This window comes from Pseudophryne corroboree, chromosome 1 (genome assembly GCF_028390025.1).
Source record: "Pseudophryne corroboree isolate aPseCor3 chromosome 1, aPseCor3.hap2, whole genome shotgun sequence".
NCBI lineage: Eukaryota > Metazoa > Chordata > Amphibia > Anura > Myobatrachidae > Pseudophryne > Pseudophryne corroboree.
In genome coordinates this window covers 449,434,619-449,462,002 of record NC_086444.1, presented here as the reverse complement: position 1 = coordinate 449,462,002, position 27,384 = coordinate 449,434,619, and the positions used below count along the sequence as shown (strand labels likewise).

General features: G+C 47.1%; 1 protein-coding gene across 2 annotated transcripts in view; it reads left to right on the top strand.

The window, feature by feature from the left end:
* MRPL52 (mitochondrial ribosomal protein L52) overlaps nucleotides 1-26,905 on the top strand; it is a 47,965-nt gene extending 21,060 nt beyond the window's left edge. For both annotated transcript variants that reach the window (XM_063913579.1, XM_063913578.1), the window contains exons 4-5: nucleotides 15,212-15,276; nucleotides 26,422-26,905. In XM_063913579.1, coding sequence (XP_063769649.1) covers nucleotides 15,212-15,276; nucleotides 26,422-26,571 — 215 coding nt within the window. In that variant the 3' untranslated portion in view covers nucleotides 26,572-26,905. The remainder of the gene's footprint in view (nucleotides 1-15,211; nucleotides 15,277-26,421) is intronic.
* Nucleotides 26,906-27,384: the final 479 nt, after the last annotated feature.

Genomic DNA, 27,384 nt, shown 5'->3' with positions numbered 1-27,384 from the left:
TCTCAGTCGTCAGGACGTACACGCCGGAGAATGGAGCCCCCATCCAGAGGTGTTTCAACTTCTCGTGGACAAGTGGGGCCTTCCATATGTGGACCTGATGGCGGAAGCGCCCTGGTTATCTACCTAGGTGGTGTCTTCTTTCCACCTTAGCCAGGAGATTGTGGTTCCGGCCTTTGTCTCTCCGGATTTATCCTCAAAAGAGCGGTCTTTGGATGTGGTACGGGCTCTCCGTATCTATGTGAAGAGGACAGCCTCCATTAGGAAGTCTGATTCTCTCTTTGTACTGTTTGGTTTTCACAAACGTGGCTGGCCTGCTAACAAGCAGACCTTGGCCAGATGGATTAGAATGGTGATTGCACATGCTTATGTACAGGCTAGACTTCCAGCTCCTGCTACCATCAGAGCCCATTCTACTCTGTCTGTTGAACCTTCTTGGGCAGCCCGCCGTGGTGCGACCCTTGAACAATTGTGCAAGGCGGCTACGTGGTCCTCAGTGAACACGTTCATAAGGTTCTATGCCTTCGATACTTCCGCCTCCCAGGATGCTTCCTTTGGACGCCGGGTTCTTGTGCCCGCTACAGTGCGTCCCCTCCCATAAGGAACTGCTTTCTGCGAGGTACACTGGATTCCACAGGGCGCCCACCCTGATGCACTTAGCTTCTTTGGGTTGGTATGGCATTAGCCGCTGATACCTTCTCCTGTCGTGAGAATGTGGTGTCTGTGGCTACTAACCGTTGTCGTCTCTTTTACCTGCTACTGCATTGAACTGGTTAACAAAACTGAGCTTCTGTGCACAGAGGCGGGGTTGTAGTGGAGGCGGCACTGAGTATCTTTGGGAACAGTCAAAGCCTTTAGCCTGTTGGTGCCTCGGATCAAGTTCCTACTCTACACCCCGATGTTATTCCCTGTGGAATCCAGTGTACCTCGCAGAAAGAGATTTAACAAAGGTAAGTTCTTACCATAAATCAATCTCTCTCTCTCTCTCTCAAAAAAAAAAAAAAAATATATATATATATATATATATATATATATATATATATATATATATATATATATATATATATATATATATATATATGATAGAAAGATATTTTAACTTAGTTACTTCAATTTAGTTATTAAATAGGAAAGTACTATTATAATTTTTTATTTTACATGCATGTTGCATCGTATTTGATATCATTAGATTTTATACAGGCACATGCAACCATGAGGCAGCGCATTAGCCTCTGACAATATAAACCCTTCATCACATCTTTACCAAACCGCAGTTCCGTGTATAATACACCTATATCTGGCTTATATTAGTAATGTTCCATATAGACTAAAGCACACAACTCTCCAGGGAACCAGCTTCCCAAACATGGCATTACCTTGCAATGGACAAAAAGGATCTGATTCAGTGTATCCATACATATTTTGCGCATGCTGGCAAACTTTCTTAGCCTGCACTGAAGGATGCAGGCTAAGGGGAACATCTGCTAACAGAAACTGAGTAAATTGAAAAACCTGCCTGTTCAACTAGAACCCAATGCAAATATTTATATGTTGGCTTCATGACCCATTCCTTAGGATGGACGAATTTGGTCAGCCACATAATCAAATCTAGGCTTGGGGAGTACCATGATAAGAGCCTGCAACATGGCATGCGGTCAGGATCCCTGTAGTCAGAATACCAACGCTGGCATCCCGTAACAGCTTGGAATGCCAAAGCCGGTATCCCAACATTGATTGAAATCCAGCACCGGGATCCCGACCGCTGTAATCCTGATCGAGGGCTGCTTTGACAACGCACTGGTAATCCCCTGGGGGGTGAGGGGGGAGGGTTATGTTGCTGGTGGGAATGGTTAGGCTGCTGGGAAGGGAGGTAAGGGTTAGGCTGCGGGGTGGGGATTGGTGGTTGGTTAGGGTCGGACTGGGGGAAAGGCGGGTTAGAAGGTTGAGGGAGCAGGGTTAGCTTACTTAATAGTACGTGTCGGGCTCCTAAGCGCCAGAATGCTGCTGTTGCTATTAGGACAGTCGACATCCCAAGCGCCGGGATCCCATATCCAGTCCTTCAACTTGGAAGAGGGTAGAGTATGGCCCTCTACTATATTCAGATGTCAAGTTTTGAGAAAATAAAATACTGGAGCAGCTTCAGACTCAAAGGTAGAGGTGGGGTAGCCAGACACTACAGCAGATAGGTGCTAAGGTGGGGCCCAGGACTGCAGGGATCCAGCAGAGCTTCGGTAGGAAGAGTGCCAGGACAATAGTCTTAGCACATGCCCATTAGTGCTTTACAGGAAATGTTGATCATTCACATCAATCCATATTGGAATGGATCTTACAACAAAATTGATATGAAGTGTAATACCTGTAATACTAGTGTGACCACTCTAGATAACCCGTAGTTGCTAAGTAAACAATGCTCTCTGCAAGAATGAATGGTCTTTTTCAAGAACAGTGACTTGTTTCAAAATGAAGCAAATTGCATACCCACACTAAAATGTACACACAAGCATGAACGTATATGATTAAGGACACTTAGAATGGGTTTTGCTTTTAAAACAGCATGTCGGACATAACATTTAATCACCAGTGTGTAAGGGTTTATAAAGTGGTTTATAATTCACAAGAAAGCTATTTAATTGCAGAAAGAAATGCAATAGATAGTCACACTGGGGGCATACTTAAAGTATAGATTAAATCAATGGTTCCCAAGCTGGCTGCCGTGGGGCACTTGCATGGGTGCCACAGGTTGGTGGTTCAGGAGCAAATCAAATTATTTATGGTCAATGTGATAGGCAATACCAGAGCTGTTGGCTGCCAAACATAATATATGTGGACAAACAGAAGTGCAACCCTGTCCACCACCACGTAACTCAACCTAAGGAAGACAGGTAAACAAATAATTTAATGCAATGGTTCCCAAAACGTGGTACTCAAGGCATCCCAACAGTCCAGGTTTTAGGGATAGCCCTGCTTATGTACAGATAGTATAATCAAACTGACAAGATATTAAATCACCTGTGCCTAAGCATGGATATTCTTAAAACCTGGGCTGTTTGGGGTGCCTTGAGGACTACGTTTGAGAACCACTAATTTAATGTAATAATCTTTGCTGAATTTCTCAGTAAGAAACTTCAGGCCTTAGTGTACTGTGAAACTGAAAATAATGCTCGTACTCTATTTGCTCTGTGATTCAAGAAAATTTGGGAACCACTACATTAAAAAATTAATGCACACTGTTTATGTTTGTGTTGCCTTTTTCTTTTTCATCCACTAGGGGTCACTGGAGTACTCTTGGGATATGGACGGCTTCCACAGGAAGTAGGCACTGAATAAATTAATTTTGGAACTATACCTCCCCTCCATATCCCTGAGTACCTCAGTGTTTTTTCTGTGCTCGACACAGTTAGTAGGCTTGTGGCTTTGCTGCCACAGAGGTCCACATTTCATTGGATTTTTTCTAAGTTTTTTCTTTTTTCAACGTTTTACCACATCCCTTCCCCCCTTCCAATAGGCGTGGGTCCGGGATAAGTGAAGGCTGCTTTAGCAGCTGTGGGTGTCGGACCTCTCTAAAAAGAGCTCCTTCACTACCACCTGCAGGACTAAAACCTGCAGTAAAGGCTGGACGGAACTTACAGAGAAGCCCCGTCATAGCCCTCACCACAGGGTCCAGGTATGTTGAACGGGGCGGTCAGCTCACGCTGCCGCCCCACTGTGTGGGATACTGTGTGTGTGTGTGTGTGTGTGTGTGTGTGTGGCCCAGGCCCTCGATGCCGCTTCGGGCTCCCTCTCCACCATAGCCCGGCTCCGTGTATAGAGAACGGTATACGGAGCATGGGGGGACACACAAATGAGAGTCAAAAGGCAGGTTTCTTAGCCTAGTGAGTAACTTTGCTGCCACAGTGATGTTCCCTGCACACAGAAATGTCAGGGTCACTGGATAAAATCTCATGATTCAACTCTTATTGATAAGGGAATACAGCAGCGCTGCATATGTATTACAAAAGGCTATGAAGTCTTTGTTAAAACAAGATTAACCATGTTTCCTGTTGTATTTCCAGAATTTCCTGTGTTACATCTCTCCTCCATTGAAGGCGCAGGGGTGTTAAGGGGAATTTGGGAGCAGGCATATGGCTGGCGTGCACTGCACTTAGCCAGATATATATTTATAGAGACACCTTAGTGCTATTTACTGAGTCGTGCAAGTTGTCTGTCTTTGTTTTTTTTTTGTATTGTCTGTCTGCATGAGTAAGACACCAGCAATTACTAATAAGCAGTTTCCCTGCCATGTCTAAAACATGGATATACATAATTATTTATATCATAACTGTTTATAATGATATTATCCTAAAGACTGCAAATCTGAATCATGGTTGTGGCAGCCAAATACTGGCTTTGTTCATTTGTTGTAAAGTAAGATATGTTATAACAATTGGTCAGCACATGGTGCTTATAAAACAGTATCTGTGGAGCCGTGTGAGTTCACTCACCTGCAGCAGCTTTGGCTTAATTCACTTGGCCACACCACACTGGATACGCCCAATCTCATCTGATTTTGGAAGCTAAGCAGTGTTGGGCCTGATTAGCCACCTGGGAGTACAAGGTGCTGTAGGTATTTTTATTCTACAGCCACACCACACTGGATACGCCCAAACTCATCTGAGCTTGGAAGCTAAGCAGGGTTGCATACTGTTTTGCCATCTGGGGGAAACTGGTGATCCAACTAGATTGCATACTAATACATGCTAGTTTAAACTGTTAAAAATAGCTCAGTTTGGCCTTACACTATCAATATAAACCTACCATAGGTTTTACAGTCAGGATAGCTCTCCAGAGCGCGCTCCCGGCGCCGGCCACTAGAAGGGCCCATTAACTAAGCTGTGGTCAAGCAGCAGTCATCTCAGGTTTTAAGCCTGTGCGAGGTCACATTTAGTTTCAGATTTGTAAAAATGTGTTATACCTGTGTATCAGGGAGACTCTGTAGCCTACTGGTTAGGCTTCCCGCCAACAGTGTAGATGCTGCTTGCAGGGTCATTGGTTCGAATCCTGGGTTCAACTACTGTCTATACACCAGATAGTGTTAACAGTCTCAGTACATAATTGGCCATGGGTTTCCTCAGTGAGTACATTGGAAATGCTTCCATATGGCTTAGCATACATGTGTTTGTGGATGATGGTTGTATCCTCAATTGGATGTTGCATTGTTTGATATTATTATAAAAAAAATGTATTATAAAATGTATTATAAAAAAAATGTATGTGTATATATATATATATATATATATATATATAATATGCTGACATTAAAAGTCTATTTTGCAGTAAGCAAGAATAATTGGTCAGCACTCAGTGCTTATTAACACTATCTGTTGAGCACTGCAAACATGGCCACACCGCAGCAGCTTTGCTTATTGTTTTTACAGGTGGCTCTGTAGCCAAGTGGTTAGGCTTTCCGGCCACAGTGAACATTGTGTTTGCATGGACACTGGTTCAGATCCTGGTTTAACAGGTGTTTAAAAAAAAAAAAAAAAAACCATGGTAGGACAATTTTTTCTTTTAATGTTACTTCCTGGTTCTTTCTCGGAAGTTGCTGCCCTACAACACTTAGACTCTGGAGGAGCGGAGTGTTGTTAGGAGTTTAATTTATTAATTGTTTTTGTACAGCATGACTCTACAGGAAGATTCACTATTGCTGGTAACCACATGCACGGTAATGCAGGTTTATACACACGTTACTTCCGTGGTGTACTTACTGGTTGGAGTACATGATCTCTTGCACTTACATGTGCAGCAGAGTACTGCAATGGAAGCATGCTGGGCCCATAACCCAGAGGTAGGCAGATTGAAACTATCCTCTGCTATATGCATTTATGCATAATCAAACAAGCAGCTTCGCTGCAAAGTCGGTCACACAGTGTGTCGGACAAATACGAATCTGGGCCAGTGGCGCAATGTATAACGCATCTGACTATGCATAACAAGATTGTAGGTTCGTCTCCTACCTGGCTCGTTTAAGTTGCCGTGATCGTATAGTGGTTAGTACTCTGCGTAAAGACTGCACAGACAGTTTCAGTTACATTGTTGCGGTCGATTTGCCGCCAGCCCTCATAGCACCAGGCCAGTACGTCAGGTTCTCAGCGAAGGCTGAACAATTTCCAATCAGAGACAATTGCATTTATTGGGTGTTTTACTACATATCAGAGTATACCCTACACAGCAGTAGGGCTGTTGCTTCGCCCTGCTTTGGTAAGGGTTTGAGGTAACAAGGCTGTAGTGGCAGGGCATTCCAGTTCAGGTTTGCCCTAAATAAAGACCACCTTACACTTCTTGCTGCCTACAGCTTCTTTGGACGTTAGCAGTTGGTTCTTGCGTTTTCAGCTTCGCTAGTAGCGCATAACGTCCACTTTGGCTACGTTCCTAACAGGCGGAGTCGGATTCCAAACAAGATAGATCGCAGACCAAGTGGGGAGGAAAATCTGATTTCCTACCATTGTCTACGCGAATTCCTGAATGATTCCGTCTCAACGACTTCAATTCCTAGGTATGATTCTCAATACGGTAAATCAAAGAATTTACATACCCGAACAGAAAGTACAGGTCATTCGTCATCTGGTACAATTAGTGCTCAAGCCACGCACAGTCTCGGTTCACTTGTGCATTCGCCTATTAGACAATGGTGGCGGCTTTCGAAGCGCTTCAGTTCGGAGGACTTCACTCACGTCCTTTTCAATTGGATGTGTTCGCACAGTGGTCGGGCTCGCATCTGCAGATTTACTGCAGAAGTGAGGTTGTCTCCAAGGGCCAGAGAGTCTCTACTCTGGTGGCTCAAAGTACAGAATCTAACCGCAGGGAAACGGTTCGGTGCCTGGAATTGGATAATTCTCACGGCGGACGCAAGTCTCAGAGGTTGGGGAGCTGTAGTTCAAAATTATCAGCTCCAGGGTCTCTGGGCGGATCATGAAAGATTGCTGTCTATAAATGTCCTGGAACTCCGGGCAATTTACAATGCGCTACTATAAGCAGTGCACAGGCTGCAGGCTCAGGCTGTTCAGGTGCAGTCAGACAATGCGACAGCAGTCGCATACATCAACAAACAAGGAGGAACGAAAAACCGTATGGCAATGCGGGAGGTACAGATGTGTCCACGTGCATCTTTGCTGTGTCCCGTCATGTATGGCACGGTTTTGCATGCTATATACTCAGAGATTTAGTCATGTCTTGTGTTTTTTTTCTTAATTTGCTGCCTTAATATGTTACTTTATACATATTCTTTTATGGCAAACGAAAATTTTAAAATTCATCCACTCACTTCTCATGAAAAACAGTTTAGCTGTGTTTTGCATGTTGTGCCAAATTTGTAAAAAAAAAAAAAAAAGCAAAGATGTAAGCAGTCACATCTGTAGCTTGAATCCTCTATTGGGCCGAATATCACCAAATGATATTGTCGGCAGTAGTCATTCCGGGAGTGGACAACTGGGAGGCGGATTATCTCAGCCGTCTGAATTTTCATCCAGGAGAATGGGCATTAAATCCAGAAGTATTTCACATGCTGGTCCAGAAGTGGAGTTACCCGCAGGTGGACCTGATGGCATCTCGCCACAATCATCAAACGCCCTAGGTCGTGTCCAGAACGAGAGATCCAAAGGCAGTGGCGGTGGATGCTCTCACAATCGCGTGGCCATACAGTCTCGCGTATCTATTTCCACCGTTTCCGCTGCTCCCTCTGTGGCTAAAACGGATCAAAGGAGAGTCCGTCACAGTTATACTAGTGGCGCCTCTTTGGCCTCGGAGAGCTTGGTTCTCGGATCTCCGCGGTCTACTCGCAGTCGGTCTTTGGCCGCTCCCACTACGTTCTGACCTGTTACAGCAGGGTCCGTTCCTTTTACCCGATTTAGCGCGGCCGCGTTTGACGGGTGGCTGTTGAGACAGCCCTCTTAAGAAGAGAGGGCATTCCAGAATCGGGTATTCCAACCATGTTACGAGCTAGGAAGCCGGTTACGGCAGCTCATTATTACAGAATTTGGCGTGCCTAGGTTAGATAGAGGTCTGAGTTTATCCACACTAAAAGTGCGGATATCGGCGTTGTCCATTTATTTTCATAGTAGATTGGCCCTATTGCCGTCGGTTCACACCTTTTTATGCAGGGTGTCCTCAGAGTTCAGCCTCCATTCACTCTACCTACTGCGCCATAAGACTTGAATCTGGTTTTTAGATTTCTTAGTCTTTTTATTATGAACCCTTACAACAAGTGGATATTAAATTTCTCACTTGGGAAAATAATGTTTCTTTTAGCCTTAGCGTCAGCAAGGCGTGTTTCAGATTGGGTGCTTTGTCGTGCAAACCACCGTATTTGGTGTTTCATGATGACAGAGCGGAATTCCGAGCGAATTCTGCTTTTCTACCAAAGGTAGTGTCATCTTTTCACATCAATCAACCAATAGTAGTTCCTATGTTAACAGGAGACTCTGGTAGGTTGGATGTGGTACGCGCATTACGCATTTATGTATCCCGAACGTCGACCGTTCGTAAGACGGATACGTTGTTTGCTCTCTATGATGCTGCCAAGATGGGTTGGCCAGCTTCTAGGCAGACCTTATCCAGTTGGATTAAAGTGACCATACGTCAGACTTACCGTCATGCTAGGTTACAGCCGCCTACATCGATAACAGCTCATTCCACACGTGCTGTGGGAACATCATGGTCAGCGAGTCGTGGAGCTTCTACGACACAGCTTTGCCGGGCGGCTACATGGTCTTCGGTGCACGCGTTTGTGCGCCTCTACAAGTTTGATACGTTTGCGGCATCAGCATCTAGCTTTGGCCGCCTAGTGTTACAGGTGCCAAACAGCTCTCCCGCCCGCGGGGGAAACTTTGGTACGTCCCAAGAGTACTCCAGTGACCCCTAGTGGATGAAAAAGAAAATAGGATTTTGGTACTTACCAGGTAAATCCTTTTCTTTGAATCCATAGGGGGCACTGGACGCCCACCCAGAGCAGTTTACCTGGTTTGGGGTAGGTTCAGTAGATCTTATGGTAACACACTTTCACCGACTGGTTCAGATTAACAAGTTATGGTGTCAACTGTTTAGTTCTCAGTAATGTTGGGTCAACTTTATTGTTGTCCGTTATGTTATATGTAATGCTCCATTGTCAACCTCTCTATCGCTCCTGTTCGGCTCAGTAAAAAACACTGAGGTACTCAGGGATATGGAGGGGAGGTATAGTTCCAAAATTAATTTATTCAGTGCCTACTTCCTGTGGAAGCCGTCCATATCCCAAGAGTACTCCAGTGCCCCCTATGGATTCAAAGAAAAGGATTTACCTGGTAAGTACCAAAATCCTATTTTTTCTCTTACGTCCTAGAGGATGCTGGGGACTCTGTAAGGACCATGGGGTATAGACAGGCTCCGCAGGAGACATGGGCACCTAAAAGAACTTTTCCTGTGGGTGTGCACTGGCTCCTCCCTCTATGCCCCTCCTCCAGACCTTAGTTAGATTCTGTGCCCAGAGGAGAAGGGTACACTGCAGAGAGCTCTCCTGAGTTTTCTGTGGAAAAAGAATTTTGTAAGGTTTTTTATTTTCAGGGAATCCTGTTGGCAACAGGCTCCCTGCATCGTGGGACTGAGGGGAGAGAAGCAGACCTACTTAACTGATAGGCTCTGCTTCTTAGGCTACTGGACACCATTAGCTCCAGAGGGAGTCGGAACACAGGTCTCACCCTGGGGTTCGTCCCGGAGCCGCGCCGCCGTCCTCCTCACAGATGCCGGAAGATAGAAGCCGGGTGAGTATGAGAAACAAGAAGACATCTCAGGCGGCAGAAGACTTCAGATCTTCATGAGGTAAGGCGCGCAGCGGTAAGCTGCGCGCCATTGCTCCCGTACACAACACACAGACAGCACTGATGGGTGCAGGGCGCAGGGGGGGGGGCGCCCTGGGCAGCAATAAACCTTGTTTTTGGGCAATAAGGTGCTATTAGGCTGCGGAGGCAGCAAATAGATGATCCCCCGCCATTTTTGTAAAAATTGAAGAGGGACCGAAGCCCGCCGCTGGGGGGGCGGAGCTTGATCCCTCAGCACTAACCAGCGCCATTTTCTCCACAGAGCTGCATGAGAAACGCTGGCTCCCCGGACTCTCCCCTGCTGAACGCTTCAGAGGTTGGAAAAAAGAAAGGGGGGGCACATTGGCGCGCAGTGAGTGGGAAATTGTATATAGCGCTTTCATATTATATATATATATATATATACAGTATATATATATATATATATATATATATATATATATATATATTTATAATATGAAAGCGCTATCTGGTTTTTCCAGTGTCATTTGGGCGCTGGGTGTGTGCTGGCAACTCTCTCTCTCTGTCTCTCCTAAGGGCCTGGTTGGGGTTTTGTCCCCTTATAGGTATATCCCTGTGTGTGGGGGGTCGGTACTTGCGTGTCCACATGTCTGAAGCGGAAGGCTTCTCCAAGGAGGAGGTAGAGCAGATGAGTGGTGTGTCCCCGTCGGTAGTGCCGACTCAGGAATGGATGGACATGTGGCATATGTTGAATGCAAGTGTGACCTCTTTACATAAGAGGCTAGATAAGGCTGAATTCGGGGAGGCGTCAGGGGGTCAATCCTCGGATTGGACCAACTCACAGGGCCCATCGGGGTCTCAAAAGCGTCCCTTGGCAAAAATTGTGGACACAACTACTGACACGGACTCTGATTCCAGTGTCGACTATGATGAAGCTAAATTGCACCCTAAGGTGACAAAGAGCATTCAGTGTATGATTATAGCAATAAGAGATGTGTTGCATATTGCTGATGAACCCTCTGTTCCTGACACGAGGGTACACATGTTTAAGGGAAAGAAACAGATAATAAACTTTCCCCTTACTCATGAACTTAATGAGTTTTTTGAAAAAGCTTGGGAGACTCCGGATAAGAGACCGCAGATTCCCAAAAGAATTAATATGGCATACCCCTTCCCTACACAGGACAGGGTACGTTGGGAATCCCCTCCCACTGTGGACAAGGCTTTAACGCGCCTGTCAAAGAAAGTGGCGCTACCGTCTCCAGACACAGCGGCCCTCAAGGATTCTGCGGATCGCAGGCAAGAGACTACTTTAAAGTCTATTTAGTCACATACTGGAGCTTTGCTAAGACCGACAATTGCGTCGGCATGGGTATGTAGCGCAATTTCAGCCTGGACAGATAACCTGTCGGCTGACCTTGATACCATGGATAGAGATACTGTTTTGTTAATTCTAGCCCATATCAAAGACGCAGTCTTGTATATGAGAGACGCTCAAGGGGACATTGGATTACTGACTTCCAGAGCCAATGCCATGGCTATTTCAGCGAGAAGTTCCTTGTGGAGCCGCCAGTGGACGGGTGATGCGGATTCGAAAAAGCATATGGAGGTTCTACCCTATAGGGGAGACGTGTTGTTTGGGGATGGGCTGGCGGACCTGGTTTCCACAGCTACCGCAGGTAAATCTAACTTTTTACCGTTTATTCCCCAACAGCAGAAGAAAACTCCAACATATCAGATGCAGTCCTTTCGGTCACAAAAGTCCAGAAGAGGTCGGGGATCCTCCTTCCTTGCCAGAGGTAAGGGTAGAGGGAAAAGAACACCTGCTTCGGCTGGTGCCCAGGAACAGAAGTCCTCCCCGGCTTCTACAAAACCCACTGCATGACGCTGGGGCTCCCCTGCGAGAGTCCGCACCGGTGGGGGCTCGTCTTCGACTCTTCAGCCAGGTCTGGGTCAGCTCAGACCTGAATCCTTGGGCGTTGGAAATAGTTTCCCAAGGCTACAAACTGGAATTCGAAGAGGTGCCCCCACGCCGATTTTTCAAGTCTGCCTTACCAGCTTCTACCCCAGACAGGGATGTAGTGTTAGCTGCAATTCAAACGCTGTGTCAACAGCAAGTAATTATCAGGGTTCCCTTGAACCAACAGGGAAGAGGGTACTATTCAACCCTCTTTGTGGTCCCGAAACCGGATGGTTCGGTCAGACCTATTTTGAATCTAAAATCCCTAAACCTGTACATGAAAAGATTCAAATTCAAGATGGAATTGCTCAGGGCGATAATAGCCAGCATGGAGGAGGGGGAGTTTATGGTGTCACTGGACATAAAGGATGCTTACCTTCATGTCCCCATATATCCTTCCCATCAGGAGTACCTGAGATTCGCTGTACAGGATTGTCATTACCAATTTCAGACGTTGCCGTTTGGGCTTTCCACGGCCCCAAGGATTTTCACCAAGATAATGGCGGAAATGATGGTGGTCCTGCGCAAGCATGGAGTCACAATTATCCCATACTTGGACGATCTCCTGATAAAGGCGAGATAAAGAGAGCAATTGCTGAGCAATGTGACACTCTCTCGGTTGGATTCTAAATCTACCGAAGTCACAGTTGATTCCAACAACTCGACTAACGTTCCTAGGTATGATACTGGATACGGAACAAAATAAGGTTTTTCTCCCGTTGGAAAAAGCCCAGGACATCCAGAACATGGTCAGAGACCTGCTAAAGCCAAAAAGAGTGTCAGTTCATCAATGCACTCGTGTTCTGGGGAAAATGGTGGCAGCCTACGAGGCCATCCCCTTCGGCAGGTTCCATGCAAGGACGTTTCAATGGGACCTTCTGGACAAATGGTCCGGGTCCCATCTACATTTACATCGCAAAATAACACTGTCCCCCGGGACCAGGGTGTCTCTTCTATGGTGGCTGCAAAGTGCTCACCTTCTGGAGGGTCGCAGGTTCGGAATTCAGGACTGGATCCTGGTAACCACGGACGCGAGCCTCCGAGGATGGGGAGCAGTCACCCAAGGAAGAAATTTTCAGGGACTGTGGTCAGACCAGGAGTCCTGTCTACACATCAACGTGTTGGAGCTAAGAGCCATATACAACGGCCTTCGACAAGCGGAGAGTCTTCTTCGCAACCTACCTGTTCTGATTCAATCAGACAATGTCACAGCAGTGGCTCATGTGAACCGCCAAGGCGGGACAAGAAGCAGAGCCGCGATGGCGGAAGCAACCAGGATTCTTCGCTGGGCGGAAAATCACGTACGCGCTCTGTCAGCTGTCTTCATTCCGGGAGTGGACAACTGGGAAGCAGACTTCCTCAGCAGACACGATCTCCATCCAGGAGAGTGGGGACTTCATCAAGAAGTCTTTGCAGTGATAACGGGTCTTTGGGGAGTTCCTCAAAGAGACATGATGGCGTAACGCCTCAACAAGAAGCTTCGGAGGTATTGTGCCAGGTCCTGGGACCCTCAGGCAGTAGCAGTAGACGCCCTGGTAACGCCATGGGTGTTCCAATCGGTCTACGTGTTTCCTCCTCTTCCTCTCATCACAAAGGTGTTGAGGATCATAAGGCGAAAAAGAGTACAGACAATACTCATTGTTCCAGACTGGCCTCGAAGGGCCTGGTACTCAGATCTTCAGGAGATGCTCACAGGAGATCCCTGGCCTCTTCCTCTAAGGGAGGACATGTTGCAGCAGGGTCCCTGCGTGTTCCAAGACTTACCGCGGTTACGTTTGACGGCATGGCGGTTGAACGCCGGATCCTAGCTGAGAAGGGGATTCCGGAGGAGGTCATCCCTACTCTAGTAAAGGCTAGAAAGGAGGTGACGGTAAAACATTATCACCGTATCTGGCGAAAATGTGTCTTGGTGTGAAACCAAGAACGCCCCTACGGAAGATTTTCATTTATGTCGTTTTCTCCACTTCCTACAGACAGGAGTGGATATGGGCCTGAAATTAGGCTCTGTTAAGGTACAGATTTCGGCCCTCTCGATATTCTTTCAGAAGGAATTGGCTTCTCTTCCAAAAGTCCAGACTTTTGTAAAGGGAGTGCTACACATCCAGCCTCCTTTTGTGCCTCCAGTGGCACCATGGGACCTGAACGTGGTGTTGCAGTTCCTAAAATCACACTGGTTTGAACCACTTAACAAGGTTGAGTTGAAATTTCTTACCTGGAAGGGGGTCATGTTGTTGGCCTTAGCATCTGCAAGGCGAGTGTCAGAATTGGCGGCCTTGTCTCACAAGAGCCCCTACTTGATTTTTCATGTTGATAGAGCGGAATTGAGGACACGGCCTCAATTTTTGCCTAAGGTGGTTTCTTCATTCCATTTGAACCAACCCATTGTGGTGCCTGTGGCTACGAGTGACTTGGAGGATTCCAGGTCCCTGGATGTAGTCAGGGCCTTGAGGATTTATGTAGCCAGGACGGCTAGAATTAGGAAAACAGAGGCTCTGTTTGTCCTGTATGCTGCCAACAAGATTGGAGCGCCTGCTTCGAAGCAGACTATTGCTCGCTGGATCTGTAACACGATTCAGCCGGCTCATTCTACGGCTGGATTGCAGTTACCGCATTCGGTTAAGGCCCATTCCACTAGGAAGGTGGGCTCTTCTTGGGCGGCTGCCCGGGGTGTCTCGGCATTACAGCTTTGCCGAGCAGCAACTTGGTCGGGGTCAAACACTTTTGCTAAATTCTACAAGTTTGATTCCCTGGCTGATGAGGACCTAGCATTTGCTCAGTCGGTGCTGCAGAGTCATACGCACTCTCCCACCCGACTGGGAGCTTTGGTATAAACCCCATGGTCCTTACGGAGTCCCCAGCATCCTCTAGGACGTAAGAGAAAATAAGATTTTAAACCTAACGGTAAATCTATTTCTCCTAGTCCGTAGAGGATGCTGGGCGCCCGTCCCAGTTCGGAAACTCTGCAAGACTTGTATATAGCTGTTGTTTACATAAGGGTTATGTTACAGTTGGAATCGGTCTTGGACCGCTACTGTTGTTTGTTCATACTGTTAACTGGTTATGTATGTTCCGGGTTACATGGTATGATTGGTGTGGGCTGGTAGGAATCTTGCCCTTGAATTTATAAAATCCTGCCCTCGTATTGTCCATCTCCTCTGGGCACTGTTCTCTAACTGAGGTCTGGAGGAGGGGCATAGAGGGAGGAGCCAGTGCACACCCATAGGAAAAGTTCTTTCAGGTGCCCATGTCTCCTGCGGAGCCCGTCTATACCCCATGGTCCTTACGTAGTCCCCAGCATCCTCTACGGACTAGGAGAAATAGATTTACCGGTAGGTTTAAAATCTTATTTTTGCGACCGCCATAGATGTCATATTTAGAGGGTAAATGTAAATAATTTAGATTCAAGTTTTAGTTCTGTACACAGAATGCTTCCCAGCTATAAACAGTTGACTCTTCTTATTTACAGATGGAAGGCAAGCTCCACTATACAAAGGACAGCTCAGGAGGAAGGAAGAAAACAAAGCACTGGCTGTACGTGTATGAGGCGCAGTCTGGTATCGCATGCTGTAACATTGTCCATTAGAGGGCAGGATCTAAAATGCGACATAACAAATGTGGTCACAGAAGCCACAATCACCACATGACTTGGACTATAAAGGGCCTCAGTGCCAGCCATCATCCCTGTCTCTTAATTTTAATTTTAAGAGCTAGTATGACGTGGGTCCTGTGCCAATGAAGAGTGCATCCAGTGTACAAATTTAAACACTTTGGGGCCGATTCAGTTGTTGGTCTCCAACTAGATGGCGCCCAATGGAGCAGTTAAATTGCTACTCCGTTTGGACACGCATGCAGTCGGGGAGAAACATTTCAGTTTGCAGCCCCCTGAGGTGCGAGCAGAAATGTGCGTACTCTCCATGGTTATGGGAGTGTGTACACCCTAAACCAGGCATGTCCAAACTGCGGCCCTCCAGCTGTTGTGAAATTACATATCCCAGCATGCCCTGACACAGTTTTGCTGTCAGAGAATGCTAAAGCGGTGTCAGGGCATGCTGGGATGTGTAGTTTCTCAACAGCTGGAGGGCCGCAGTTTGGACATGCCTGCCCTAAACTGTACTTTTGACGAGTTAGACGCTTTGCATGGCTAAACTCTGTACTAATGGCGCGCATATGGGGAAAGCGTGCCCAACGGGGCAACAATTGAATAACCCAGTACGTTTGGCCGCCCACAAAACAATTGAATTTGGACTGACTGTATTCTAGGTTAGTCTTTTGATGTAACATGGTCATGTAATCTGTGTAATCCCAATAAAAATAGTATCCTGAAGAAGGCAGATAGTATATTTATGTAAACAGGATCTAGTAGTAGCTGTCCTGACAGTTATTGTTTCCAGTTTACATCTAATCTATAGTTTCTCTAACGTCCTAGTGGATGCTGGGGACTCCGTAAGGACCATGGGGATAGACGGGCTCCGCAGGAGACATGGGCACTTTAAGAAAGAATTTAGATTCTGGTGTGCTCTGGCTCCTCCCTCTATGTCCCTCCTCCAGACCTCAGTTTGAATCTGTGCTCGGACGAGCTGGGTGCTGTTCAGTGAGCTCTCCTGAGCTTGCTGTAAGAAAGTATTTTGTTAGGTTTTTTATTTTCAGGGAGCTCTGCTGGCAACAGACTCTGCATCGTGGGACAGAGGGGAGAGAAGCAGCCCTACTCTGAAGATAGGTCCTGCTTCTTAGGCTACTGGACACCATTAGCTCCAGAGGGATCGTACACAGGATCTAACCCTAGTCGTCCGATCCCAGAGCCGCGCCGCCGTCCTCCTCGCAGAGCCGGAAGACAGAAGCCGGGTGAGCACGAGAAGCAAGAAGACTTCGAAATCGGCGGCAGAAGACTCCGGTCTTCACTGAGGTAGCGCACAGCACTGCAGCTGTGCGCCATTGCTCCCACACACACCTCACATACTCCGGTCACTGTAAGGGTGCAGGGCGCAGGGGGGGGGGGAGCCCTGGGCAGCAATTGGGACCTCTTTGGCAAAAGTCTAGCATATATACAGTTGGGCACTGTATACAGGGCCGGCGCCACCACTAGGCAGCTTTAGGCAGCTGCCTATGGGCGGCGACCACTGGAGGGCGGCAGCTCACGCTACTGGTAAATGCTTCTTGACCCTTGCTCAGCTCCTCCTCTTCCTTAAGAGGAATATGTTGAGAGGAGCAGAAGAACTGTACCACTAGCCGGCAGCACGCTGCTTACTCTATGTGTATAGAGTATTAGAGGCGCTGCCGATGGGTTACACTCATACTGTCAGCGCTGGCGGCTGAGAACAGTTGGGCGGCCGCGGCATCCCTGCAGCGCTGACAGTATGAGCTAACCCATCAGCAGCGCCTCTAATACGCTATACACATAGAGTAAGCAGCGTGCTGCCCAGTGGCTTAACTAGCAGCGGTGCATTGCACCGAGGCCCGCCGCTGTGTAGGGGCGCACAGCCGCCGGCATTACAAAGAGTCACACTGACTCATTGTAATACTGCCGCTTCCAGCGCTGTGCCTACCGCCAGTGCCCCAGTTCCTAATAATAAAGTGCAGCACATAATCGGGGTCCCAGCCGCAGAGGGAGGAGGGGCTGCTCTTCTCTCTCCTCCCCGCTCAAGCATGTCCGCCCGCCCCACGGACTTACTGGTGCCACGATACAGGTTGTTAAGGGTGAGGAGGGACGATCTCCCATCTCCTCCCCACTGTTCTCGAGCGCCTCCCCCTCCTCCCAGATGTTGTAGTGCTGGCCAATTGTCTGTTGAGTGCCCTTCCGTTTGTGCAGGAGGGGCCTCTCTCTCTGCTCCTCCCCCATACTCATTTAAGCTGGTTGTGTGGGACTGCCTGACCGGAGGAGAACACGCTCTCTCAGCTCCTCACTCCCCTTTCATATTTATTTACCACCCTCCTCCCGTCCCCTGCTGTCCGTGGCACCAAAAATCAATTGGAGGGAAGCAGAGACACTGGCCATCTCCACGCCCAGCAGCAGCCCTGGATTGCACAAGCCACAGACTACAGGTAGGGAAAAAAGCAATGCTAGAGTATGAGAAGGTGGCAAGTGCTGCTCAGCCTCTCTTCCCCCCCCCCCCCCCCCCTTCATCTTCCTTCCTCTTCACCCTTCAATCCCTCTCTCTCTCCCCCTCTCTCTGTCTGACTCTCTCTCTCTCTCTCTCTCCATAATTCCCCTCTCTTTCTCAGTCTCCCCCTCTCTTCCTTGATCCATCTCCCCCTGTCTCAACCTTTCACCAACTCTCCATTTCCCTGTCACCCTCTGCCTCATCCCCGTCATCCTCTGCCTCATCTTCGTCACCCTGTACCTCACCCTGGGGTGGAGGAGGGGGGCCCAAAGCATATCCTTGCACCTGGGCCCACCACTCACAAGTTCCACCACTGGTGCTGCCGGCTGGTGGTACAGTTCTTCTGCTCCTCTCTGCGCTGACATATGCCCGCCCCGCACCACAAGAAATGACTCTGCATATGGGACTCCTGCGGGGATGATTGTGTTGTGCTATGTGTGGGACTGGGACTACACTGCAGGGCAGACTGCGCGCGGCTCCCCTGCTACTGTTCCCTGTCTGAGTGGATCACAGTCTCCTTCTTCTGCAGCCTGCAATATATAGTCGCCTTGGATTGGTCCCGATTATAAATTTTTATGGGTAGAATTTCTTCTTCACTGGGACTCCTCCTGCAGCCATTAAGGTACCCTTAAATTGCAACCTCAGTACTCCATTCCTCTACTGTAGAAGTGTATGTATATGTGTGTGTGTATCTATATATATATATATATATATATATATATATATATATATATATACAAACAGAGAACCCAGCACTCACCAAAGTAAACTCACTTATCCTCAACAATTCAATAAATAAATGATGGGGGTTTAGTTGGTGGATTGGCCAATGCACGGAAGCCTGTATACCGATTCAAGGTACCCCACCTTCATACAGGTCCTACACTATCACAGAGTCTTAAAACCTGACTACCACACTGCTGCATCATCTGCCTGCTAGATGTAATGTGTACCTGCCACAGACTATATGGCTTTTAAAGGCACACTAGTCACCTATTGCACTGGCTCAAAGATGATTGCTAAAAAACAGCTGAGACAGGTTCAGGATAATGAAGTCCACACAGGGGTGCATGGGAAAGCTAGTGGCCACGGTTAATAAGAGCTAACCATAGATTAACCCCTTCATATACACACAGAGTAAAAACCACAGCACTCACCGCACCAGAAGCAGGGCACAGCTATGCACTTACCACTCACAGGGTGGGGTGCATGTAACACTGCACTCTCCACCACAGAAGCGGGGCACACAGCTGTACTTACCACTCACAGGGCGGGGTGCATGTAGCCCATGACCACATCGCTCTAATAAATACAAACAGAGAACCCAGCACTCACCAAAGTAAACTCACTTATCCTCAACAATTCAATAAATAAATGATGGGGGTTTAGTTGGTGGATTGGCCAATGCACGGAAGCCTGTATACCGATTCAAGGTACCCCACCTTCATACAGGTCCTACACTATCACAGAGTCTTAAAACCTGACTACCACACTGCTGCATCATCTGCCTGCTAGATGTAATGTGTACCTGCCACAGACTATATGGCTTTTAAAGGCACACTAGTCACCTATTGCACTGGCTCAAAGATGATTGCTAAAAAACAGCTGAGACAGGTTCAGGATAATGAAGTCCACACAGGGGTGCATGGGAAAGCTAGTGGCCACGGTTAATAAGAGCTAACCATAGATTAACCCCTTCATATACACACAGAGTAAAAACCACAGCACTCACCGCACCAGAAGCAGGGCACAGCTATGCACTTACCACTCACAGGGTGGGGTGCATGTAACACTGCACTCTCCACCACAGAAGCGGGGCACACAGCTGTACTTACCACTCACAGGGCGGGGTGCATGTAGCCCATGACCACATCGCTCTAATAAATACAAACAGAGAACCCAGCACTCACCAAAGTAAACTCACTTATCCTCAACAATTCAATAAATAAATGATGGGGGTTTAGTTGGTGGATTGGCCAATGCACGGAAGCCTGTATACCGATTCAAGGTACCCCACCTTCATACAGGTCCTACACTATCACAGAGTCTTAAAACCTGACTACCACACTGCTGCATCATCTGCCTGCTAGATGTAATGTGTACCTGCCACAGACTATATGGCTTTTAAAGGCACACTAGTCACCTATTGCACTGGCTCAAAGATGATTGCTAAAAAACAGCTGAGACAGGTTCAGGATAATGAAGTCCACACAGGGGTGCATGGGAAAGCTAGTGGCCACGGTTAATAAGAGCTAACCATAGATTAACCCCTTCATATACACACAGAGTAAAAACCACAGCACTCACCGCACCAGAAGCAGGGCACAGCTATGCACTTACCACTCATAGCTGTGCCCTGCTTCTGGTGCGGTGAGTGCTGTGGTTTTTACTCTGTGTGTATATGAAGGGGTTAATCTATGGTTAGCTCTTATTAACCGTGGCCACTAGCTTTCCCATGCACCCCTGTGTGGACTTCATTATCCTGAACCTGTCTCAGCTGTTTTTTAGCAATCATCTTTGAGCCAGTGCAATAGGTGACTAGTGTGCCTTTAAAAGCCATATAGTCTGTGGCAGGTACACAATTACATCTAGCAGGCAGATGATGCAGCAGTGTGGTAGTCAGGTTTTAAGACTCTGTGATAGTGTAGGACCTGTATGAAGGTGGGGTACCTTGAATCGGTATACAGGCTTCCGTGCATTGGCCAATCCACCAACTAAACCCCCATCATTTATTTATTGAATTGTTGAGGATAAGTGAGTTTACTTTGGTGAGTGCTGGGTTCTCTGTTTGTATTTATTAGAGCGATGTGGTCATGGGCTACATGCACCCCGCCCTGTGAGTGGTAAGTACAGCTGTGTGCCCCGCTTCTGTGGTGGAGAGTGCAGTGTTACATGCACCCCACCCTGTGAGTGGTAAGTGCATAGCTGTGCCCTGCTTCTGGTGCGGTGAGTGCTGTGGTTTTTACTCTGTGTGTGTATATATATATATATATATATATATATATATATATATATATATATATATATATATATATATATATATGTATACACACACACACACATATATATCAGTTACATAGCATAAATACATGCCCCGTTGCGCTCCGCTGTATATTGCATGGCAGTGAATGTATAAAGATTCAGTTTGGCTGCACTCAGGAGTAAGCTATCCAACGGTGTCCAGACACATTACAGCTTTTCTGGGGGTCCCCGCAAAAAAATGTCACACATAGTGAATTTTTTAAAATGTAATTTTTAGCGTCTGGGCGGGTTTTTCTCTCTTTTTTTTTTTTTGGGGGGGGGGAGTGCAGCAGGCACATGTTTTGCCTAGGGTGCCGAGAGACCTTGCACCGGCCCTGACTGTATATATGTATGAGCCCCTGCCAAGAAAATGTATATTTAAGCGGGACAGAAGCCCGCCGTCGAGGGGGCGGGGCTTCTTCCCCAGCACTCACCTGCGCCATGTTTTTTCTCCACAGCACCGCTGAGAGGAAGCTCCCCAGCCTCTCCCCTGCAGATACATGGTAGAAGAGGGTAAAAAGAGAGGGGGGGCACATAATTAGGCGCAAAAATCAATATAAACAGCAGCTACTGGGTTAACATTAAGTTACTGTGTTATTCCTGGGTTAATAGCGCAGGGGTGTGTGCTGGCATACTCTCTCTCTGTCTCTCCAAAGGGCCTTGTGGGGGAATTGTCTTCAGATGAGCATTCCCTGAATGTGTGGTGTGTCGGTACGTGTGTGTCGACATGTCTGAGGTAAAAGGCTCCCCTAAGGAGAAGATGGAGCAAATGTGTGTGTAAGGGGTGTCTCCGTCGACAACGCCGACACCTGTTTGGATATGTGTAATTAAGTGCTAAGGTGAAATTATTGCACAAAAGATTAGAGAACAGACAGGGAATCTACCCATGTCTGTCCCTATGTCGCAGAGACCTTCAGAGTCTCTCAATGATCACTATCCAAAATAATAGACACTGATATCGACACGGAGTCTGACTCCAGTGTCGACTACGATAATGCAAAGTTACAGCCAAAATGGCAGGAAAGTATTCAATATATGATTATTGTAATAAAAGATGATTTGCATATCACTGATGACTCATCTGTCCCTGACACAAGGGTACACATGTTTAAGGGGAAGAAAGCTGAGGTAAATTTCCCTCCTCTCATGATGAAAAAGAGCGGGAATCTCCAGACAAGAGACTGCAGTTTCCCACAAAGAATTCTCAGGGAGTATCCTTTCCCTACTAGGGCCAGGATACGATGGGAATCTTCCCCTAGGGTGTCACGTTTGCCCAAAAGGTAGCCCTGACTTAACAGCTATCCTCGGGGATCCTGCAGACAGCGTGCACATTCTGGTACACTACTCAGACCGGCGATTGTGACGGCATGGGTTTATAGCGCTGTAGCAGCGTGGTCAGGTACCTTATCAGCAGAGATTGAGACCCTAGTGTATATGTGTGTGTGTGTATATATATATATATATATATATATATAATATATATAGATATATATATTAGAGATGCTGTCTTAAGAGATATATATATATATATATATATATATATATATATATATATAAAACATGCCCAAAGAGACATTAGTCTACTGGGTTCTAGAGTCAACGCTATGTCGATTTCTGCTTGACGTGTCCTGTAGTATATGCAATGAACAGGTGATGCCGACTTAAGAGGCATATGGAAGGCTGAGGATTGTGTGGAGAAGGGATCTCGGACCTGGTCTCCGCAGCTATAGCTGGTAATTCTGATCTTTTGCCTTATATTCCTGCACAGCCTAGGAAAGCACGACATTATCAAATGCAGCCTTTCGATCACAAAGAAACAAGAAAGTCCGAGGTGCGTCCTTTCTTGCCAGGGGCAAGAGGAAAGAAGCTGCACAACACAGCTAGTTCCCAGGAACAGAAGTCCTTCCCGGCCTCTACAAAATCCACCGCATGTCGCTGGGGCTCCACAGGCGGAGCTAGGCCCGGTGGGGACACGTCTTCGTAATTTCAGCCACAAGTGGGTTCACTCCCTGTTGGATCCCTGGGCAATTGATATTGTGTCTCAGGGATACAAGCTGGACTTTGAGGAGATGCCCCTCACCGACGGCCCTGCCGGCTTCCCCCCACGAGAGGGAAATAGTGTTAACTGCAATTCACAAATTATATCTTCAACAGGTGGTGGTCAAGGTTCCCCTCCTTCAACAAGGAGGGGGTTATTATTCGACCATGTTGTAGTCCCGAAACCGGACGGTTCGGTCAGACCCATATTGAATTTAAAATCCCTGAACATATACCTGAAAAGGTTCAAGTTCAAGATGGAATCGCTAAGAGCGGTCATCGCAAGCCTGAAAGGGGGAGATTTTATGGTGTCTCTGGACATAAAGGATGCATACCTTCATGTCCCCATTTATCCACCTCATCAGGCGTACCTCAGATTTGCGGTACAGGATTGTCATTACCAATTTCAGACGTTGCCGTTTTGTCTCCCCACGGCCCTGAGAATCTTCACCAAGGTAATGGCGGAAATGATGGTGCTCCTGCGGAAGCAAGGTGTCACAATTATCCAATACTTGGACGATCTCCTCATAAAAGCGAGATTAAGAGAGCAGTTGCTGAACAGCGTATCACTTTCTCTGGAAGTGTAACGGCAACACGGCTGGATTCAAAATATTCCAAAGTCGCAGTTGGTTCCTACGGCTCATCTGCCTTTCCTAGGCATGATTCTAGACACAGACCAGAAGAAGGGTTTATCTCCCGATAGAGAGAGCTCAGGAGCTCATGACACTGGTCAGGAACCTATTAAAACCAAAACAGGTGTCAGTGCATCACTGCACTCGAGTCCTGGGAAGGATGGTGGCATCATAAGAGGCCATTCCCTTCGGCAGGTTCCATGCGAGGACCTTTTCAATGGGACTTACTGGACATTTGGTCCGGATCACATCTTCAGATGCATCGGTTAATCACCCTATCCCCCAGGGCCAGGGTGTCTCTCCTGTGGTGGCTGCAGAGTGCTCACCTTCTCGAGGGCCGCAGATTCGGCGTTCAGGACTGGGTCCTTGTGACCACGGATGCAAGCCTCCGAGGGTGGGGAGCAGTCGCACAGGGAAGGAATTTCCAAGGTCTGTGGTCAAGTCAGGATACTTGCCTTCACATCACCATCCTGGAATTAAGGGCCGTATACAACGCCCTACGTCAAGCGGAGACCCTGCTTCGGGACCAACCGGTTCTGATTCAGTCAGAAGCCACCAGAATTCTTCGCTTGGAGGAGAATCACGTAAGCGCACTGTCAGCAGTGTTCATCCCAGGAGTGGACAGCTGGGAAGCAGACTTCCTCAGCAGGCACGACCTCCACCCGGGAGAGGGGGGACTTCATCAAGAAGTCTTCACGCAGATTGCAAGTCGGTGGGAACTGCCACAGGTGGACGTGATGGCATCCCGCCTCAACAAAAAGCTACAGAGGTATTGCGCCAGGTCATGAGACCCTCAGGCGATAGCTGTGGACGCACTGGTGTCACTGTGGGTGTTCCAGTCGGTCTATGTATTTCCTCCTCTTCCTCTCATACCCAAGGTGCTGAGAATCATAAGAAAAAGAGGAGTGAGATCAAATACTCATTGTTCCGGATTGGCCAAGAAGGACTTGGTATCCAGATCTGCAAGAAATGCTCACAGAGGACCCGTGGCCTCTGCCTCTAAGACAGGACTTGTTGCAACAGGGGCCCTGTCTGTTACAAGACTTACCGCGGCTGCGTTTGACGGCATGGCGGTTGAACACCGGATCCTAGCAGAAAAAGGCACTCTGGATGAGGTCATTCCTACGCTGATAAAGGCTAGGAAGGACGTGACGGCTCAACATTATCACCGTATATGGCGAAAATATGTTGCTTGGTGTGAGGCCAGGAATGCCCCTACGGAGGAATTCCAGCTGGGCCGTTTCCTTCACTTCCTACAGTCGGGAGTGACTTTGGGCCTAAAATTGGGTTCCATTAAGGTCCAGATTTCGGCCCTATCTATTTTCTTTCAAAAAGAACTGGCTTCTCTACCTGAAGTTCAGACGTTTGTAAAGGGAGTGCTGCATATTCAGCCCCCTTTTGTGCCTCCAGTGGCACCTTGGGATCTTAACGTGGTGTTGAGTTTCCTGAAATCACACTGGTTTGAACAACTCAAAACGTTGGAATTGAAATATCTCACGTGGAAGGTGGTCATGCTACTAGCCTTGGCTTCGGCTAGGCGTGTGTCAGAATTGGCGGCTTTGTCACATAAAAGCCCCTATCTGGTTTTCCATGCGGATAGAGCAGAATTGCGGACCCGCCCACAATTTCTGCCGAAAGTGGTATCATCCTTTCATATAAACCAACCTATTGTGGTGCCTGTGGCTACTTACTGACTTGGAGGATTCCGAGTTGCTTGATGTGGTCAGGGCTTTGAAGGTTTATGTAGCCAGAACGGCTAGGGTCAGGAAAACAGAATCTTTGTTTATCCTGTATGCTTCCAACAAGCTTGGGGCGCCTGCTTCAAAGCAAACTATTGCTCGCTGGATCTGTAACACGATTCAGCAGGCTCATTCTGCGGCTGGATTGCCGCTGCCAAAATCAGTTAAGGCCCATTCCACTAGGAAGGTGGGCTGCTCTTGGGCGGCTGCCCGAGGGGTCTCGGCATTACAGCTTTGCCGAGCGGCTACTTGGTCAGGTTCAAACACTTTTGCAAAGTTCTACAAGTTTGATACCCTGGCTGAGGAGGACCTTGTGTTTGCTCAATCGGTGCTGCAGAGTCATCCGCACTCTTCCGCCTGTTTGGGAGCTTTGGTATAATCCCCATGGTTCTTACGGAGTCCCCAGCATCCACTAGGACGTTAGAGAAAATAAGATTTTACTTACCGGTAAATCTATTTCTCGTAGTCCGTAGTGGATGCTGGGCGCCCGTCCCAAGTGCGGACTTCTTCTGCAATACTTGTATATAGTTATTGCTGCAATAAGGGCTATGTTATAGTTGCATCAGGGTTGTACTGATGCTCTGTTGTTGTTCATACTTTTGACTTGGTAAGTTTATCACAAGTTATACGGTGTGACTGGTGTGGCTGGTATGTATCTTGCCCTGGATTACCAAAATCCTTTCCTGGTACTGTCAGCTCTTCCGGGCACAGTTTCTCTAACTGAGGTCTGGAGGAGGGACATAGAGGGAGGAGCCAGAGCACACCAGAATCTAAATTCTTTCTTAAAGTGCCCATGTCTCCTGCTGAGCCCGTCTATTCCCCATGGTCCTTACGGAGTCCCCAGCATCCACTACTGACTACGAGAAATAGATTTACCAGTAAGTAAAATCTTATTTTTTTCCAGGTAATCACAAGTATAATTAAGATAAAAAGGGGCAGCGGATTAATATATTTATATGCGAGTATAAGGTAGTCATTGCTGTTATGCAAAGGTCAGTGATATAAAGCTATGTGGTACTAACACTGGCAATGGGCATTTTGTGTGTGACGTTGCTATAATACATTTATAGTATAGGCAAGGATTGATTCTGGGTGAGGTTATCACTACCGCTGTTCACAGAGTCTAATGTTGCAAACTTCTCTTTCCAGAGCCGCATTATGCTTCTCAATAATGAGATAGATCAAGGCATGAAAAATTGGTCAGAGAGGCAAGAAAAATGCAGAGAGGAGCAGCTGCTGAGACAGAAGCACCAACTGAAGAGCAAGGCATTATTTAAAAAAACTGCAAAACCCAAATAAATACAGATTGTATATTTGTACTGTGTATTTTCTACCATTCCAGGAGATCACTGTAGGTTTTTCCACTGGTTGTGTGTTTGAGGTAGATGTCACTGTTTTAGTAAAGGTTTTAGCGCACAAGGTGATGGCACAATAAACAAAACCATAACTAGAAAGATAATGTTAAACCTATTCCCTCCTGGAGGGTACCTCAGTAATCTACACTTGCCGAGGTTTATGAGGACCTGGAAAAGTCTGAGTGTTTCAATCTTGTAAATGTCACATCAAAAATACAACCACCTGCAACATTTCATTAAATGTTTCATTAAATTAAACATTTCAGTTCTTCTCCTAACTGCTTTTTAAGAGTCATTTATATGCAAAATGAAGAATGATGGGATGAAAATTACACGAGTCTGACGGTTATGTTAGGACCCTACTTTTAGCGCTAGGTCTCTGCAATCACCCCATTTGTTTTTTTCTTCTTTTCTAGGCATGACCTATTCCACCCAGGCTAATCCTACGTAGTACGCCCAATGTGGGTGCCTCCTCTTGTACCTTTTGTGGGTGGAATATATCACCCGTGAAATTTATTACCAAAAATAACAGCTCCAACCCTGCATTATGCCTACTCTCTAGCTTTTTCCTCTTTTCAGTTCTGCATGGTTTTCTACTTGCTGTAATACGAAAATCCTTTGTACCATGTGCTAAGTTTTTGATGACTGTCGGGTGCATTGAGTCCTGTGTGCGAGTGAGTGCTATATAAATAAAATTATTGTTAGGGGACATTGGGAATGCCTTTGTTACTTTTGGAACTCTGATGTGTTTTGTTTT